General features: G+C 35.9%; 2 protein-coding genes across 5 annotated transcripts in view; one reads left to right on the forward strand and one right to left on the reverse strand.

Moving 5' to 3' along the window:
• LOC136254151 (uncharacterized) overlaps nt 1-8,170 on the forward strand; it is a 33,677-nt gene extending 25,507 nt beyond the window's left edge. For 2 of the 3 annotated variants that reach the window (XM_066046830.1, XM_066046828.1), the window contains exons 5-8: nt 340-1,002; nt 1,273-1,398; nt 1,491-1,781; nt 7,486-8,170. In XM_066046830.1, the coding sequence (XP_065902902.1) occupies nt 340-1,002; nt 1,273-1,398; nt 1,491-1,781; nt 7,486-8,072 (1,667 nt within the window). In that variant the 3' untranslated portion in view covers nt 8,073-8,170. The remainder of the gene's footprint in view (nt 1-339; nt 1,003-1,272; nt 1,399-1,490; nt 1,782-7,485) is intronic. The other variant, XM_066046831.1, reaches the window with a different exon arrangement.
• LOC136253448 (radial spoke head 14 homolog) overlaps nt 1-20,657 on the reverse strand; it is a 123,235-nt gene that overhangs the window by 102,415 nt on the left and 163 nt on the right. Inside the window, exons 2-11 of one of the 2 annotated variants that reach the window (XM_066046132.1) lie at nt 20,512-20,617; nt 19,292-19,378; nt 18,174-18,235; nt 18,046-18,118; nt 17,588-17,661; nt 16,937-17,085; nt 14,505-14,615; nt 14,250-14,361; nt 14,136-14,201; nt 13,676-13,918 (exon numbers count right to left, since the gene is read on the reverse strand). In XM_066046132.1, the coding sequence (XP_065902204.1) occupies nt 13,832-13,918; nt 14,136-14,201; nt 14,250-14,361; nt 14,505-14,615; nt 16,937-17,085; nt 17,588-17,661; nt 18,046-18,118; nt 18,174-18,235; nt 19,292-19,378; nt 20,512-20,617 (927 nt within the window). In that variant the 3' untranslated portion in view covers nt 13,676-13,831. Of the gene's footprint in view, nt 1-13,675; nt 13,919-14,135; nt 14,202-14,249; nt 14,362-14,504; nt 14,616-16,936; nt 17,086-17,587; nt 17,662-18,045; nt 18,119-18,173; nt 18,236-19,291; nt 19,379-20,511; nt 20,618-20,657 lie in introns of those variants that run through there. The other variant, XM_066046133.1, reaches the window with a different exon arrangement.

Genomic DNA, 20,657 nt, shown 5'->3' on the forward strand with positions numbered 1-20,657 from the left:
CTATGAGTACCATTTAAGTAGGGATTGCCACAAAAATTTCAAGCACTGCCAAAACTTCCACCTTTGAAAATCTCTTCTTACGCGATGAAAATCACATTTACAGAATAGTAGTAGTCCACATAATATACCATTCAAGATGAAACTTTGGTAATCCATTATTAACACACTGTAGATAATGCTAATACACAAAATGATCAGTTTTTTGAAATTGTGTAAACCACTGTAGGCGGGATGGCCACATATAGTTTTTCCCTTATGCATAAGCTGTGCAATAGAACTGATATTGCTTCTAGTAGCTATATAGTAGATATGTTACATAATTATGTTTGATTTATGTAGCCTGCCAACAGAGCATACTTGATGGATTAAATATTACAAGCTGTTCAATTGATACTGCTTTTACTGTTGTAAGTGGCAAATTACTTGATTGGTTAGAAGGCAAGGTCACTGTGAGCAGGATACGTATCGCTTGTTTTGCAAATGCTAACACTGAGATGGGTATTGGATATCCTGAAGATCTAAAGCAGAAAATGATGGCAGCAAAATCAGTCACAGAATTGTTTGAAATCCTTGTGCTGCACCCTACCCATTGGAGTTGGATAAATATCCAAGTTATGGAGAAAATATCATCAGTAAACAATCAAGCCAGAGATTTGGTTGAATATTACAAAACTATAATTTCTAATAAAAAGGTACGAGATGTTATCCAGAAGATTCCTCAGTTTGAAATTGATAACTCATTTTACACAAAAGTCAAAGAAAAATGGAAAAAATCACTGGATGATATAACTCTCAAAGATATTCAAAATCATCAGACTCATATTGCAGAAATTTTTGGCATCAATAAATCAGCAACTATAGTTGCCGATATTATATCAGGATGTGTTGAGGTTCATTGGTTGATGCCAACAATGTTAGTGCATTATGCAAAGGATAATTTTCACAAGAATAAATATAGACTATTGAAATTTGATATTATCTCACTTGAATTTACTGTATCAGGTATGTATGTATTATGAATTTGCTACAAGGTACTATAATTATGTATATTCTAATAGTAAGGTGGCATGGTATGATAATTGTGCATTTTGTGATAAAAGTACTAAATTTGGCACAGAAGTAGAGAAATAAATGACAAATCAATTTGGATATTGGGCCACACCCTTTCGATGGGTCCCGTCTCCTTTGATTATACATGCAAACAAATCTTGGTTTATTCACCTTACAAATCAGATAAGTGATACAGGCCTTCTGTAACATTTTCATTTTTAGGTGATTTCATGTCAGCAAAAAGCTCTACTATACAAGGTCAGGTTCATCCTAAGCCAAAACAAATCCAAAGCAGTTTAGTAACTGAAACCAGTAAATTGTCTCTAGGTGAGTTTCCTGTGCCAAGAGGTGAGAATATGTTGTTGTTGTTGTTTTTTTCAAAATGAATGTATGCAATGGTGAACTGCTTAGTTGTTAAACTCGTGTATATTTATACACAGGCCAAGACTATCCTACCCCTAAGCAAATACGTAATCTTTTAAAACCTGAAACCAGTGGAGTAGCAGCACGGTGGTATGATCTGGGAATACTACTACTGGATAATGATGGTCCTGGTGTACTGGACAATATAAAGGCTGATCATCTTGGTGATGTGAAGACTTGTTGTTCCCTCATGTTTGAAAAGTGGCTCCTGAAGAAACCTGATGCCACTTGGAGTCAACTAGTTAGTGCACTAAACAAGATTGGTTTGTATTCTGTGGCAGAAGATCTAAATGAACAACTAAGAAGAGGTAGGTACATGGCATACAATTGACATTTAGATAACTAGAAAACCTGAAGTCCCCGCATTGTGGCATGCACCTGAACAAAGTGAAGCTGCTACTACAGGCATTACTCAATTAAATGGACTCCAATCATTGCCATCTGATTTTTGGCTTTGATTTAATGATTGTACAGCACCTTTCCTACTGCTAGTAACCACAAAACAACCCACAATTTAACATATTCGTGTGTAGAACACTGCAGGTCCACCCCTAAACAATTCAAACAGTATTTGGTGTTAATTTTCAAGTACTAAAATTTTTATGACATCAGAGTGTAGTCTATTAATGTACTAGTATAATAGTCCAGCAGACAGGAGGGGGAAGCTTTCAAAATACATGTAATCTCTTTAATGCAGTTTTGGATTGTCCTGTACACCTAAAACAATATTCCACCTGCTGGACAGATGTCAGCATTGGGCGTTTTGCCATAGCAACATAATTTATGTAAATAGCTACATAGCAACTATGTAGATAAATACATAAAAATGAATGATTGCTGTGGATTTAATTTTGTCCCAAATTTGAACAAATTTGGAGAAATATAACTATTAGTAGTTGATGTCAGAAGAAGTAAACTGAATAGTCACATATTACTCATTAACTGATAGCATGCAATACATATCTTAAATAAACAGTTCAGGAAGACAGGTGATATTTTGCTAACAATAAAATCACGTTTCTGCCTATTGAATAATCAGTGGTGATGGTAAAGGTGTGAAAGCAGACTGCTCCAATATAAGTTGAAAACATGTACCACACTATACACTTTGTATCAGTGTAAAAGATATATCAAAACCCAATGGATGATAAAAGATATTGTACCATTAATAAAACTTCAAGCATTTGGACGAAAAGGTTTTGAGATATTTTTATAAGTCAAAAGGTATTGCAGATGTGCTATCTATTCATGAGATATCAATTCTGAATGTACACAGTACAGTAGTTTTGCAGAGCCGGTGGAAGCACTACGGCCACTACGATAGATTTTCACAGCTCGAGTCAGTCAAGTGCATGCTTAGCTACACTAATAGCTACACACTAATAAGGTAGCTCCGTATAGTAGTTACGTCGTCAGATATGACATACACTAATTTATATCTGTTTCTAGACAGACACTAAGTATTCCAACCTTTAATACAGTAAAAAAGATGTGCAGCCGACTTCATGTTACCACTTGTTTATCCTCTATTATATTCGTGCATCTAATTATAGAAGCATGTGATGACCAGACGTTCTTCCAGCTCTGCTGAGAGGTAGGTTGCAATTGTATAAACGAAATTAGACTTTACAACATATAGAAGGGTAGTGTGACAACTAGGGAAGTTACAAAGTCAGTGCATGCATGAAGCAATATCTTAAAATCAACTCTTTAAAGTGCAGCTAAAATTACTTCAGAATGTGGTTTACAAACACAAAAATTCAAAATTTTCTGGAGGGATTATGCCCCCAGACCCCCCTAGAGGTTCGCACACTCATCACAATCTGTGAATCATTACCTGGCTTTTTATTTAATATTTAATAATGCTTTACAGCACAAATGCTGAAGGTCTGTAGGACACCTGGTCCTACAGCCTGCTCAAAGACTACTTAAGGTGTGCTTGAAGTGTGCTTAAGGTCTGCTTAAGGTCTGCTACTTAAGGTGTGCTTGAAAAATTGGCTTGTTGCCTGACCAACCACTAAGAGCTTCCACCGGTCCTGTTTTGCTTTAATAGTCTTATCATTCCTTCCTCGACTAGTTTGCTCAATAAACATTTGGATCTGTGCATGCAGTGCATCCATGTGTCAGGTGTTAAGATGCAACAACATAATGTACTCAGAACATCAATATAGCAGCCAAACACAGGAGCATGGGTTCCTGGGGTTCCGAAAACCCTCTTTGTAATTTGAGTTTGACTAATTTGTATAGACTTGCAGCAGAAACACCAAATCATCGTAGTTTGGCTGTACAGATATACAAAAAATGGGAATAAAGCAGAGCAGTATATTAGGAAACTTACTCAAAAAAGGATTAGCTAAGGGAGAGCAAGAGTATAAAGGAAAAACATTAGTGAAGATCGAGATACTCTAATAGAGCAGTCAGGTGAATTCTAATAGAGCAGTCACAACTACTCTAATAGAACATTCATATATATTAAAACATATTGTAAATGCAAAATGACTATAGTTTGAAACATTTAGTAAAAGTTTTGAAACTTTAATTGGAGAATTGGGATAAAATTATACTTTTATATCACTACAGTACTAGCCATATAAACCATAATTGATAGGAATTAAAAGGAACTAGGAAACTAAGCTTATAATATTTAATAGCATGGTTTGTATTATACACTGAGCATACACTAGTAGGCATTTTAATGTGTAAAACTTGTCAGCGGCTGGGCACTGCACCCCTAGTCCCTGCATTAATCTGGAAACCACCTTGCTGGATATGCCCCTGGACGTTGATGTTAAGAATCATTCTTTATTAGGCTAGATTGCCAAATTCAAGTTCTTTGAATTTCTGTTCACATTGGAGTTGGTAGCTGAGTTGATACATAAGTAGCTAAATACCTGTATACATGGACGCCTACTGCCATGGCTATTATAAATACTGTATAATAATACAGTATATGTATCTGGTTGTAAAGAAACAGTGTTTCCACCTGCATTTGGTAGACGTTTAAAAAGTGTTCACTCATACTGTGATGTTTTTCATCTAAGCATAAATATCTGGTCCTAAAATATCTTCACAGCTCCACCAAGTGCAGATGGAAAGCTATTTCACATTATCAACTGAGTTTCCCTTATAAAACCAGTTTTCTGAACATTACCTATGGACTTTTGGGCCCCTTTATTTGTAAGAGTCTTACCTGCCAACTGACTTATTATACTGCAGGGATGATTTCTTATCTATTAGCTATAATGAGCTGGCATATTACTTAGTCATGGAGCAGTGACATGAGTTTTCATGTACATGTACATACATGCATGGTATACAATACATTATCAAACGGTACAGTCGTACTGTTTAAGTAGGGATCGTGGTGAATGTTTCGCGCGCCACCCAAAATTCCGCCTTTAAAAATCATCCTACAGACATTTTACATGGCAAGAATCACTTTTACAGAATAGTACTAGTCCATATAATACATAAAACAGCATTAAATACAACAAAACACTTACAGGTGGCTGGATATAAAATTTTTATAAAGATCGCCAAAAACTCAAAATTTAGCCTCACTGCCTCACTCACTGCCTGACCACAGTTGCAAGCCTAGAGCCCAAACGAAGCAGCGTATGTCACCATTTTATGCCACAACCACAAACTCACAAGTGGGATGTGCATTTTGGGTTTCCGATGAGTGTACGCCCTGTGCACCTTGTATTTCCTTTTATCTTCAATCAGGTTGATCGTCTTCTTCATGCATCGAAACCATACCAAGGCATTAATTTTCCACATCAACACTTTTCTGTAAATACCCCAAAAATATTTCAGAAAGCGCTTATGCTGCTGAAAGAGCAGGACGCTTATAATTTCAAGTGTTGCACGTGAAACAGTAGTTGTCACTTCGACTTTTGCCAAAACCTGGACTGCAATCGACGAAGAGACTTGAGATGGACTGATACTCGATGGCTTGTTCCTCTGAACACACTGACTCAGCCACTCAGTGCTGGACGGTGAGATCAGCGAGTGATTTATGTGATTGGATAATACTCGAGTAGAAATCGTATTACTTCATCCTGTTAGTCCAGACTAAGCTCCAGACAACTAAAAGGGCCTGTTCATTCGAACAACTTCCAGCCGGGGTGAATAGAATGCGGACCATCATACTGAGAATGCAGGTCATAGATCTGAATGCCACTGCTACTACGATCAAAGCATAGGATGCCACTGCTACTACGATCAAAGCATAGGTAAGCTAAGCATGCTACTACAGGCCTATATGCTTCCAATTTTGGCACAGGACATACTTTAATAAGCTGTAACTAGCTAGCTGTGCTACAACAAAAAATTAAACAAACTAGTATTTTTAAAAATTGTTAATTTAAAAATGAAGTAGGATCTATGCTCAATGCCAAAGTAGGGACTTTCCCATCGAGCTATGCTGTAATATCATCACTCATCTCTTGTTTCACTACTTTTTATTGCATAGATCCCTACTTTATTTGTAAATTAACAATTTTTAAAAATACTAGTAGTATGTTTAGCCTGGTTCGCACATTAAATATAGCATTGACATTGAATTTGGCTTATACAGTATGGTGGATTGAAAAATTGAGAGGTCCCAGCATAAAATACACCCATGCAGATAACAATTCCAAAACAGTCAAGCTATAAAAGAGGTTACAGCTTTTAAGGTGGTAATCAGAACTCAAAGGAGGCTGTCAATCTCACAATACCTTCATGACACCTGGCAGTATTAGTTAGGTACAAAAGTGCCCTCAGTATGACACTAAACACTTCTTATAGGTTGTTACATTTTAAACAGTGGAATTTTTTTGCTGACTTACTAACTGATCAACTGACAGCATGCGTACTGTAAGTTCCTGTACTTTAGTGTAAGTTGGACTTATTTTGTGTGTAACAGTGGTTGGGGTGGACAGTAAGTGGGCGATAGGAATCCAACATGTAATGCCATGTGAACCAAACTGTGTGGTATTTAAATTGTGACAGCTAGGGCCTGTGAAAACGGAGTATGCACATGGGCCAGTGGGCACATAAAAAATTTCAAACTTCACAACTCAGTACAGATGCTACAGCCAAGTATATCTTCAGCCCTGGTCAACTTTTAGTTGTTTTGTAATAGCTACAGAACGCAGATATCCATTCCATACAGTGATGAGATATATACAACTTGATAGGTGATGGTGTGCACTTTGTGGCCAATTGCTCAGGTCTCACAGGTATGGTACAATAGGTGCATGAATTAATGGCTGTAAGATGTTAATGCCAGTCACTTACAGTAATGACAACCTTGCCATGTTATTATAAAGCTTGGTTAGGATTAATATCACTGCAGTCATTTGGTTTTTGGTCAATACATTTTGTGAAAGTGCAAACCCTCATGAGATCCATATCATACAGTACAGTGGTGGATCTAGGAATTTATAAAGGGGTTTCCAGTTTAGAAGGTGGAGATATACACTGACATGAGATACGCAAAAGTTTGCACTACATTGTCTGGTTTGGTAAGATGAGGCCAAAAAAAAAAATGTCACAGCCTATTGATAGTACATAAAATACCTTAAATAACTTGTTACACACTGCTTTAATAGCTACTGTGACTGCTCCATTAAAGTATCTCGATCGAGGTGCACGCCGTAATAATTAAAACATTTAATTGTTATGCAATCATTTTTCAAAGGAGGCTTCCATGGAAACCTTGAAACCCCCCTAAATCTGCCACTGCAGTACTACTATAATATTGTATGATAGGCTTCATTGCTTTAAAGTATTCAATGGCCATTAGCTTTCTGATAATTTTTTACAAGAGGAATATTACAAGCCTCTTAATAGTAATCTATTTATAATGGTTGTATAGCCACTAAAATGCTGCAATGCTGTTGACCACCTTATATGCAGGTCTTTCTCTATAACAGCCACCTGTATAATAAAGGCAAAAACTTTCTGGTCTGTTATACACAGGTTCTATATACTGTATAATAAACATTTGCTGGCTTTTTTACATAGGTATAGGCACTGCGGTTTCAACATCTGTTACCACTCCTGATCAGGTTTTTACCACTCATCAGGCTAAAGCAGAGTTTTCTATTCTATTGGCAAGTATTATCAGAGAACTATGGAAAAATGAAAGTGAAAATTTAGAAACTATAAAAAGTGTGTGTAGCTTTTTAACTATCAAAGATGATCCAAATGAACTTCTGTTTAATGAAGAACAATGGGAAGCCATAGAAGCTTGTTATAATCTCGAAATATTGTTCACTAAAAATCTACGTCATTGCTGGAGATGGGATGATACCTCTATTCTCAAACAGATGATTCAGTCATTAAAGTCTTCTAAAGGTTGTGAAGAAATGCTGTTTCAGTATGAACAAAAACTAGACATTCAAATGAAATTACAACAAATCTATCACCACTGCATACAGGAGAAAATAGAAGTTCCTGGTGGATATAATAAAATGGTTGCTATTGTACGTGATAAAATATTCTCACGTATCACCAAGGAAGAATATGATCAGTTAAAAGAGTTTATAGCTGCCCATTGTGGGGTTCAGTCTTATGTGATTCCACCTTTTCATAAGGCAACTACATCATAAGTAAACACATTAATTACTGATTTTTGACCTTAATAACTTGCAGAACTACTATTGTATAATTGGATTCATATAGCTTTTGAATTATGACTTGTGATACAGTTTTGTGTACCCAAGGATTGTTATGCAACAGACAAGTGTTTCACTTGTCCATAACTTAAGACACAAATTTTGCAACAAATGATGTTAGCTTGTGGTAGAGAAGCTTCCATTAAAGATGCTGCAATCATAAGGGGTACATGTATTTAAAATCCATCTGGGTAATCACTATAACATGGTATTATACCGTATACTTTTCTTGTCTCTCTGTATGTGCTATAGTTGTATCCATTTACGGATACCTCTAAAGATACCTCCCTTGCTATATAAACTTTATTATAAAAGAATAATTATACTGGTACACACACACACATGATTGCAGGTATAGCATGTGTAATGCAATATAATTATTATCAAGAGTATATAATAGAAACCAAAAGTGTCGAACGGTGCGGTGTTAGCCCGTGATTAATCATTACGTAAAGTAACACGGATATTTCAGTAATTGTTTGTTTATGTGAAACGGTAATTTGAAATGCGTACGTGGCAATGGGTCTTTGTTTGCCAGTTTTCCGTGCTATTCAACCAAATACTAGACTGTATTCAACAGTTATTGTACAAAGAAAGTGTAGTAAGGACCCAAGATAACTCCAGCTCGCTAAAACAACGGTTGCACAAACAAGCGTGTTGCCACGCCTTCAGGGATCCGGTTTCTATTATATACTCTTGTTATGATTATTATGGTGAGTGTTAAGTGGATCTTAATGTTCAGAAGAGTTACAAGTAAATTACATGCATGCAGCATGGTGAATTACTGCAATAATGTAACTAGCTAACCACAGATACTGATATGTTTAGACACCTATAGCCATAATTTTGTGTATACTGTATAATATGGTTTTGAGTTCATCAGTGGAATTAGTATAGCCTATGCCAGGGTCAAATAGTCAAGTCTACACTAGTTATACCTTAGAGTTGCAGTGTACATGTACCTGTACATAGCTGTATATGAATAGGCAGGAGTCTGTTATGCTTTTGAGCTGTAATTATTCTTTCTGGCAATTCTTTTTAAATTACCAAGCATATTCCTGGAATTTGCTGAAAAGCAAATATATTAGTGAGACACAAGCGGCTGCTAGAATTATACGGGGGAGTTGACTGCTCAATTAGAGTGACTGCTCTATTAGAGTATCTCAATCTTTTTAAACGTGTTTATGCTTGCACTGTTTCAGTGTTGTATCCAAAAGATTTTTACATCACACTGCAAGAAAAACTTACATTTTTGTACTAATTATTCCTAGAACTCATTCAATTATTCCAGAATTCTTTCAACTATACCCATTATTCCTGAAAGCCAGAAAATACTAGAAAAGGTGTTTTTAAGCAATTTATCTGAGATCCTTCTGTTCCTAAAGAATATACTGTCTCTTTAAGGAATAATAATGAGGTAATGGATGAAGTACCAATTGCAATGAAAATCAGCTGTACTATTGCTCCAAAAAAAGGTTTGCTCTTTATAGATATCTACACTACAATGTGTCAAAAATCATTCACAAATTCGCATTACTTTCCTTGTTTGTATCAAATTGGTACGTAATTTTCTGAACACTAGTTTATTTTACACCATTGTATCTAAAGATAAGAACAATGATTTGTGTTTAGAAAGCCTCAAAGCCAATTTTATGATTGGCTTCTGGGTATATAAATACAAAAAGGAACATGCAAAAAAAATTTTAAAAAAAACAAAAACAGCCAAGTTGTATAAAAAGAGTGCAGCCTGTGTGAAAAAGTTGTGAGATCAAAAGTGGCAGCCATGAAATGGATGCAATGATGGTAATGAAATCAAAGGTGGCGGCCATCAAATGGCTTCAATGATGTTACTGATAGTGCACAAAGCCGGTATAATAATTATATCTTCACAACTTTTTTCACACAGGCTTTTGAATGCAAACCATTTTATACAGCTTGGCTGTTGGGGACAATCTCTTTATAAAGGACATGTGCATCTGTCTAGGCCCCATAGCCAATTGCAAATTATATATATGCCCCTGAACTAAGAACACCTCCTTTCAAAGAACAAAAATTCCCTAATAGTGTCCATCTTATAGAGGGATTCCACTGTATACTACTAGGATATTAAAATGAAATAGGGATCCAAGCAATACAAAGTAGTGGAACAAGAGAAGAATATGGTGGTATTACTGCAGCATAGCTCAGTGGGAAAATCCCAGGCTATGGCCACATATGTATATTGTTAGCAAGAAAGTATTGAGAAATTCTACTTTTAGACTCAGACTACCACCTGCTGTCACAAAAACATCGATGCAAAAACAGATTGCATTGTAGCTAAACAATCAGAATCTTCAAGTGTAAAGTAAGTGCAAATCATAAAAATGTTTTCATGACTATTAATGCTTGAAAATAATAGAGTAGGTTAAGCATGGGATAGGGATTGGAGATGACTTTAATTCTCTTCTAGCACATAACTAAACATTAATATAACTCAGCTATTGCTAGATTTTTCATCAAAGCTATATACTAGTACCAGGATAGAGCATGCAGTCACACCAAACTAGACTCTCATTATTGGCTCCATACAATGCATATATATACACACACACACAAGTAACTTGAATTTAGAGATCATAGAAATAAAAAAGTAATGAAACAGAGGAGGTCATACATGTACTCCTGCAGATATGGTAGTGGACATTTAATTTCTACTTCGGTCTTGGAATACATAAATTTCTTGGTTACTTTTTGCAAAATAAATTGCAACTGGTAAACCTGCACGTATCAATCAATCACATCAAACATCAAAAGAATGCCAGGAATATAAAGGTGATCTTGCATCCCAACCATCAATTACTGTAATGTGAAGTGGCCAGTACTCTTCATTTTCGCATATATATTATACCCACCCATTACACAGCACTGAAAAACAGCCCAATATAAGCACCTCTGCAAGCAATCCAGCCTCTACTACAGAATATATGGAAAATGCATGCACAAATCCTGATATAAACATAAGTCAGCACAGTAGGTCTGAGCTTATTATGCCACGGCTTAATTTAAAGAATAGTGGGTGGTTAGTTTGCTAGAATAATCAGAGGCTTTCGAGAATATTACAAGAGTAATCAGCCAACTTGGTTGGAGAATTCCTTGAGGACTCAAGTGGTGGTACAAATTCTGATGAAAGTAAAGATTCTGATTCATATGAAACTCAGTATATACATGCATGTTTACAGCTATACAAGCTGTTTTGATTGATGCATGTCTTCAATGACATTTGAAACTTCCTAAAAAACATTATCTTGAGTAGATATTACATACTGTATATAAATAAAATAAACATAAACAGCAAGAAATAATAATAATAATGGGTACTAATTTTAAGAAATTCTGGAAAGAATAATAGGCAAATTTGAAAGCATAATAGGCTCAGGCCTACAGCACAGGGAAGCTTTATATACGTATTACATGTTCAGGGTCGGACCACTTTTCAGCTACTTGAATTTGTAAAAAAAGATCGAGATACTCTAATAAAGCAGTTATCATGATATACTCAATAGAACAGTCATCGCAATACTCTAATAGAGCATTCGCTATAGAATATAGCCCATGTTAATTGTCGTCAAATCACTCAAAAGTTCCAGTGAGTCATCTGCATGGCACTGCATTGGGCTAATTGATCATGCATGTATTAGCCATACAATCCCAATGGCTTCTGTATCTCAAAAAACTAAGCTTTCACTAAAATTGTGAGAGTAAAATTAGATATGAAATTGAATTAATTGGCATTGTAGTACAAAATTACCAGGATATATATTCCTTGATGTTAACAAAAAGGAGGAGGCCTTGCAAGTAAAATAGCTTCCAGATGCCATTTTAGTATAGCGGCACAACCAAAAAATTGTGCACTTTTTCATAAAGCCATGAAACTTTCTACATAAATAGTACTCCTCAATACATGTATTTTTAGATATAGTACCATCGCTGATTTGACCTTTCGTGACCTTTACGGCCATTTTTGTACAGAAAATTGATCATTTTTGTCTTTAACGTCCTGAGACAGTAATTAACTTGTTAAAATATGGTACCAAAATAAAGATCTTATTGATAGAAACAACTTGGTTTTTATTTGAGGTCAATAGGTGAATTCATTCTTAAGTTATGAGTATTTTTATTAGTTGAAAAAGCTGATAAATTTATGCATAATTATCTGCCCACAGGTAATTCACACCTCAAAGGCAGGTAAATTTATCAAATTTTGCAGCTAGTGAAAATGACCATAACTTTGTAATGAAATCACCTATTGACTTCAAATAAAAACCAAGTTGTTTCTATCAGCAAGATCTTTTGTTTGGTACCATGTTTTAACAATTTAATTACTGCCTCAGGAAGTTAAAGACAAAAATGATCAATTTTCTATACAAAAATGGCCGTAAAGGTCACCAAAGGTCAAATCAGCGATGGCACTATATCTAAAATTACAAGTCATGAGGAGTACTATTTATGTGGAAAGTTTCGTGGCTTTATGAAAAAGTGCACAATATTGCCAATTTTGGGCGCTATACTATTTCAGAGTATCTATTTTCAAAAATTTCCCTGGAGGAGCATGACCCAGACCCCCTGGCTGTCTGTACTTAGCACAATCACTTGAATTGAGTATCACATGAAAGCAGATAATCTAAAAATCACATCAGATCAATAAAAAAGTAGTGTACATGACTATGACCTCCACTGCAGTCCATGGATGGCTGGACCACTCAAAATGTCTGGGCTCCGGCCCTGACGTTACTGCTAACTGATACCTTGTCCTGTCAGTGAAATGATCAAGATGGACCACAAAAGTGAACAGAGCTCAAGATATTGTAAGTCCATGATACATGCATTGTACATACATAATATGGTATGCCAAAAGGTGCTATCAGGCTGAAGCAACACGTAACAGTGAAGAAATCAATTACCTTATTAGCTGTATTAGTAAGGTAGTCAGTCAATACCATAGATGGTCAATACTAAATAAAAATTTGTAAAAATTAATTTGTAGCTACATATTGGAAGCTTTTAGGTCATACTACAGTACTTTTGGTCTCAGTTATACCAATACTGCCAAAGTACTGTGAATGTATTGTGAGGCTGGTTTCTGGTCAACATTTTTTTTGTGCCTCCATACTCCCCAAACATACTGTCAGAACTACATAAAAAGTGAAAACACTCCATATACTGAAGTACAGCCTTAAGATTAGTTGTGTATAATATAACATGTATAAACTAGGGGTGAAACGAATATCAAATTTTAAGTATTCGAATATTCTTCAAATTAACGAATTATTCTTTAAGAATTTTCTGTATAATTAGGTGCTTAAAAGGGACAAAATCACTTCGATTAATTACTAATAAAACTTTAAATGTTAAAAAAGAAAGTCCTTTACATGTATTATTAAGATAAAAATTATATTTTAAAATGACAGCTTCAGTTATCAAAATGTTTTCAAGTTTAAATCTGTACATTATCCGATTAACGAATATTTAACGAATAACGAATATTTCTTAACAAACGAATAATGTATTATTTGTTTCAGCCTTAGTATAAACAGCTTAGAATACCATTCTATACACTTAGAACCAGGAGCTCATAAAGTCCTGTTAGAATGATGTATTCATCAGAAATACACTATCACTCATATTATATTAGATTATGTATTGTTAAGTTGTTGTCATGGTTTCCACTTGATCACTTGACATGCCTTTAATGCCACTTGTCTCACATGACTGGAGGAATCACCTTGTGACATGTTCTCCAACTGAGGAGTGAGAAGAAATAGTGAAATAAACAGGTAGAATGACCGAAGACAGAAAATGAAATACGATAAAGCAGGCTAAAGTATGTAATCACTGAATGAACTTACAGATTATGCATAAATTACATACACATATTATGACGCCTCAGATGACACACACAGAATGTATAAATCAAGCTTTATATTTGTGTACAGGCCAGATTTCCTGTACCCTTCTTACTTTATGTAAAGCATCTGTTTTCAACTCTTCTCTAGCAGTGGGTACTTCAGCAATCATTGTAAGTGCCTGAATTAATAATATATAATCTATATCACCACATTGTGAAATGAATACCTTGATGGTGTTTAACTTTACTTCAGAGTTGTTGTCATATAGTAGAGGACACAATTTCTGTTTTGCTCCATTATCCAGTAAACACTTCTTTCCCTCAGTAGTCACCGCTATACTGTGTGAAGAATAGAGCAATACCATACATGGATATGTCTTACATCTTACAAAACTACATACAAACTGCCAGGAATGTAGTCATTCCAATTTTCAAAACTAGGGAAGTGAGACAGTATATAGTACTATCTAGTGGTTAGTTACCTCATCAGGGCTCCAGCTGATTGGCTACGTACAAACTTGTCAGCATCTTCCAACAACCCCACCAGTGTGTGTACACTGTAGTAAGCTTGTTGTTTACCTTCCAGTGGGAAACTACAGTAATAAATACATGGTTTCTGCATAATCCATTATTCCACTACAGAAATATATACATTCTCAAAAGCAGAAACAAATCACACCCTCAGCTAGTTTATATAGTTAGACACCAAGACCAAGGGAACTAAGCGATTTAGTAACCCTGATGGCCCGAGGCTGTAATGTCCCGAGGACAGCGTGGGCACTACTAAGGGCCAGAAAGGTTACTAAATCGCTTAGTTCCCGTTGGTCACGGTATCTAACTTATTTAGACCATGGTTTAAAGTACATACCTTTATAGCCAGAGCATCAGGGTGGGGTGAAAGAGCAATGCAGAACAGCAGAATGGTTTCTTCCTGAAGTCCTTACAGCGCCCACAAAAAATAATTATTCGACCGGTAACCAGAGTAACGGCTAGAGCTACAGTAGATACTCCGCTTAATCCACTATTTGTCCAGAATTATTTGCAGAACACGGAGAAGAATTGTATTACAGTATTATCAAGTACTCCAGTGTATCTTTCGTGTTATAATTATTTATCATGTACAAAATTGCTTGAAGGCGGGTGACTAAGTGAACATGTGTAGGTAACTAAGTGAGCATGTCAGGTGACTAAGTGATTTAGTAAACCTGTAAATGAGCTGAACCATAGTACTGAACCATAGTCTACAATGAATGGTTGGGTTGTAATGTATCCGATCACCCTGATTGTCTTGAGATAGCTATGCAACAGATTAAGGGGTGTGGTTAGCCATATGGCTATAGTATGTTCACGCTGAGCTGAATCCTGAAAAACAGCTAAAAATTAAAAGTGGATATTTTCTCAACAGAGTTAACATTTCAGCCAACCAGATGATTATTGGTAACAGCAAAGGTGTCAACAACAGACACGTACGGTTTGGCTCTATTATACGTTTGGGAAAGGGCTGTAATGGACACTGTACTTATATGGCTTCCCTTTAGGAAATGTATTGTAAAAATTTTGATTGGCCATAAATATCATGTCAAACATTTGAACAACAAGATTTTGAAATATTTTTAGTGGGTCAAGCAGTACTACAAATGAGCCAAATTTCAAGATCGTGTGTAATTGCATCCATGCGTTATTAAATGTTTTTGAGGATTCAGCTCAACGTGAACATACTATAGCTTATACAGCAAAACTGAAACTGCTTGCAGTTAGATCAGTAAGGGGTGAGGCTGGACCATGCAATTGTTTTAAAGTGCAGTTACATGTATCTACTCCACCACTGACTCCACTTACAGTAACTAAAGTGTCAATGTAGAAAATCTATGTCTTATTATGGTTGCTTGCATGAAGAAGACGGCCATGAAATTTAAAAAGAAAGGCAAAGCACAGAAGGCAGACACTCATCAGAACCAAAAGAGGCACAAGCTACCAGTGAATTTGCTATTATAGTGTGAAATGGCGGCCATGCACTGCTCCATTTGGCCTCTACTGTTGCCTTGTGACTGTGGTCTAATTTTAAACAAGAAAAATCTCAGACAGCCGGATATTGAATTTTTTAAGTCACTAAAACTGAATTTTTGGTCTGTCTACTGTACCTGCCTACATGGTTATTCCATAAAAGTGATTTTGCTGCATACAATGTTTTTATGATGATTTTTAATGGCAGCTTTTTGAGTGCCACCCGTGACTTTAGATGGAACTCTACTAAACAGTATGTACTGTATTGTTTGATACAATACATACTGATGGGTAACACAGTGGAACCTCTTATAGCAGACACTTTGACACCAAGAATTGTAGACATATATTTGCTGCATTTTCTCTTTCACAGGTAGGCCTGAGTCAAAAATTTTTTGCCCAAAATGCTTTCCTAGAATTTCCACCTATTATGCTTTTCAGTGTTCCCATTATGTATGCTCCTAAATTAGCAAAATTTCTTATACTTATCTTGGAACATTTTTGTCAGCGAATGCTCTATTAGAGTAGTTCACTACAAAGTGACTGTTCTATTAGAGAGTATTGATCTAAGGAGCTATGTACAGTACATTTGAGTACTCTATTGCAATTTGTAGACTGCTCTATTAAGGAGTATCGATTTATTTTCAGGGGTTCCATGTTTGAAATACCCACCTAATATGCTAGCATTATGCTGGCATAGCACTCGAAGCCTATTATGATTTTAATTATGCTGGTATATTTAATGCAGACCTATTCATAGGTAAATGTATGAAATCAAGACTTACTGGGACCAAAACTATTTTTCCCTTACTTATTATATTGGGAGAGATCCCACTGTAATAATATACAAACCAATGTACAGGATGTATATGTAGGAATGAAATTAACTATCAGCTAATCATGCTATTACCTGAGGTCCATGATGTTCCTGGCAGCTTTACCACGTATATCACAATTATTATGACCCAACAGATCAACTAGTACTCTCATTGCTCCACAATTGAGGGCTGGACTAGGATCAACCACTGAACACCAGTGAATACTGTCCAGTAGTACCAGCTATGAGTAATGGATACATGAGATAGTTTACCATACATACATGCATGTAGATAAAATAGGGCTAATAGCTTGGGTTACGTCACTGGTTGGCAAAGAAAGCATGTGACTTAACAATAAACACCAGCTTGAATAAAATAAATTTCCTGCTCACAGTAGAAACTAAATTGATAATTGCTATATATTAATATATATATATATATGTACGTATGAAGCTTGCATACTTGACAACATGCAACAAAGTAATAAGTATCATGCTTGAATTATACATAGCTATGGCTGACATATCACAAAAAACGTGCTTCATGTAAGAAAATTTTGTGGATTTGTATAGATTTCTTCATTCAAAAATAATAATGTATGTACTGAAGACACTGTGTGTTGAGAATGGTTTGTTTCTAATGAATTACACAATGGAACTGACACCACATGCAGTTATTAATAAGGTCATATTAAAGGTACATGATCTCAACGTATAATAACATCAGCTACAACGAATACACACCTTCATATTGCCATCTTCTTCAGTATCCAACTTCTCCACCAAAGCAGGTACTAATTCTTTGACAGCTTCAGCTCCTAACAGTATTATTAACCAATAGTGTACATGCCTTAATGTTGATGAAACACATCAAATGAAGTGAATACAGTAACACACTATTAAGTACAAATAGAACAATGAAGCCATTATCAATCATTCTATTACAACATTCATCAACTACAAAATACTCCAATTAAACAACTAGTTTGGAAGATTGAGGTGCTCGTATAATAGAATTGAGAATACACTATACTTTTAAAATAACTATATACAACATGAGGTCCCAAAGCACAAAAATGTATTAAATAAAATAGATTATCTAATTATAAGTACAATACAGCATTGTAGAAGAAGAAAAACTCTCGTCACATCAGTGGAAATTCTCACAAGTAATTTCTGTGTAGGAGCATATATTGACATACCAGACTTGATCCTGGCACACATCTCAATAGCACAGTGGACACTATAACGTACCTCCTCCACTTTATCAGAGAACTATACACAACACAGTGTTCATAATACACAGTATGATATGTGAAAGCAGACCCACCAGTTTAGCTAGTTCTGATATTATCCCATATTGTAGGAAAGCATCTCTTCCCAGTGAATGACCTGTGGGTGTAACATTTTACCATATGAGCTGTGATTGGTTGTAAATCTGTGGATATCGCATGATTTGAATCACTTCAGCCGGGAATAAGTATTCATGTGTTTACCCAATTTAGATACAAAAGAAGAAATTTTATGTCACACAAATATTCACAGTGTGAAGACATGCAGTGGAACCTCCCTTATCCGGGCAGTCTGATACACACTATCATCCGTATCTCAGAAATGTTCATAACTAAGATTTGCATGCTGACATGCTAAAAGTGACTAACACGGGCAATATTGTTATTAATATTAGTACTTAGTGGGCAGAGGGGGAAGTCACTACAAGAGCATTCATGGTCACTCTCTTAGGTTGTAATCCATCCTAGTGTTTCCATCTAAACCAAACTTTAATAAATTACAATTCACATGACTAATTTGGGCTGTCCAGAAAATGGAGGCGCCTGGATAATAGAGCTCCAGTTATGAGAGGTTCCACTGTACTCAAACGTCAGTGCAATTTTACATTTGGGAGCCAATAAGTCAATTATTTTATCATCACTGGTTATTGAAGAAATCTCCAATTGATTAACTGGTTATTACAGTGAGCAGTTAACCAGTATCATTGTATATACTTTAGTCTGGACTTTTCATAAATAAAATAATGACAATTCCTCACTAATCCAAACAGTTGCTGTAAATCTATTTTATAGATTGGTGGATTCATGTAGATCAGTAAGCCGATCCATTAGTTACTCTAATAGAACATACACTAGCTACTACTTTTACAGTTAAAACACTCTAATTGAACAATCACTTCTGACATTGAAATAATGGTAAGAATTGTATTTACAATAATACAATAGCTGACTAATATTACAGCCCTTACTATGGTAGCACTGTAAAATACAGTTGCGTTTGTATTCAACTAAACCTTCATTTTCAATAAAGTTAAGAATTCTGTTTGCAGCTTAGCACCAACATACCTCAATCCATCATACATTAACGTTGGCCATTTGCATTACTGAGAACATTATGTTTGCTCTATAGTACAGAGACAGGTACAGTGTTCCTTACTTGCTAATGTAGTGAGGGCCTGGGCAGACTGACATCTCACATATTCATCATCATCCTTGAGGAGTGACTTCAAACTAACTGCAATACCTATAAGTATACAGGTAGGTACCGTATAACCTAAATATTTTGAAGGAATAAATTTTTGCTGATTTTGCTGTTTTCAGGGTTACCAGCAAAAATTTTTGTCCATGTAGTCTAATAAATAATTTTTGGGGGTGTTTGCAAATCCACGAAAAATTTAAATAACGTAACATTGCTCAACCTCAAAAAGTTTACCCCTCGAAATATTTAGGTTATGGTATTATTTTCTGCCAGCACATTAGCACAACCACTAGTCTTTGTTATCTGGCCTCCCTGGTTGGCACCGAGTGTGGAGCTTGACCAAAATTCATATCACCAGCGGATCACACTATAATGGGTTGGCTTTTATGGTCCATCTGAGTATTTGCATTGTAGGATACTTTCTCAAGGATTTTCACCTATAAATAGATTCCTAGGCTAGTGACAGACACCATGTATAGGCTCTGCCTTCTATGTTCACCCTCCAGTGCATAACTGGTAAAGCATATCATAACATCTGCGAAACATAGAGATAACCCCCTACCTCTTAGTGAAGTGTTTATTATTATAGTTGATAGAGTACAGAACTCAATATGAGTGTAATGTACAAATTCATTAGACATAAGATTGCCCTTGAATCCTCAAAAGATTCTGACCCAACTACTGATATTGGTATATACATATTAATCACATTGATGGGAAAATGTATTTGTAACAATCAACTCTGGTGGCTGGCTGGATATACTTGTAGGGATGGTCTCAGGATATGTGGTTATTTAGGTAAGTTTTGCAGGATATAAACAAATCCGCATTTCTAGTGCCACCCTAGAAAGATTTAATTAGACTTTACAAAGCACTACACTTAGGGCCTGGGGGGTACACAGGTGCTCGCTACAATCCCAGGGCAGTACGTAGAGTAGTGAACGTCATGACAATGACAATACACAGGAATAGCTACAAGGTAAGGTAAGGTTAGGTAAGGGGGGCCTAGACTCAGGGGTACACAACTACCTGAAACACAGGTAGCTGGATCCCTGGCAAGACAAACCGTACATTACAGTATACACAATACAACATTAACTAAAATACAAGTAAAAGCATGACTGTTGAGACTTTACACATTCACCGCCCCCCAGTACTGTATGTGTATGAGCAGTTACCTTCTCTGAGTGCTGTAGCAATATGTTCTCGCTTGTGTAATACTTGATTAAGGGCAGCAAGAGCCTTTTGACGACACAGCAACTCGCTACTTTGTAATTCCTCGTTCTACAGTGTAGCGCCGATTAAAATCACGCACACAATATTC

This window comes from Dysidea avara, chromosome 4, assembly GCF_963678975.1.
Source record: "Dysidea avara chromosome 4, odDysAvar1.4, whole genome shotgun sequence".
In the NCBI taxonomy this organism is placed as follows: Eukaryota; Metazoa; Porifera; class Demospongiae; order Dictyoceratida; family Dysideidae; genus Dysidea; species Dysidea avara.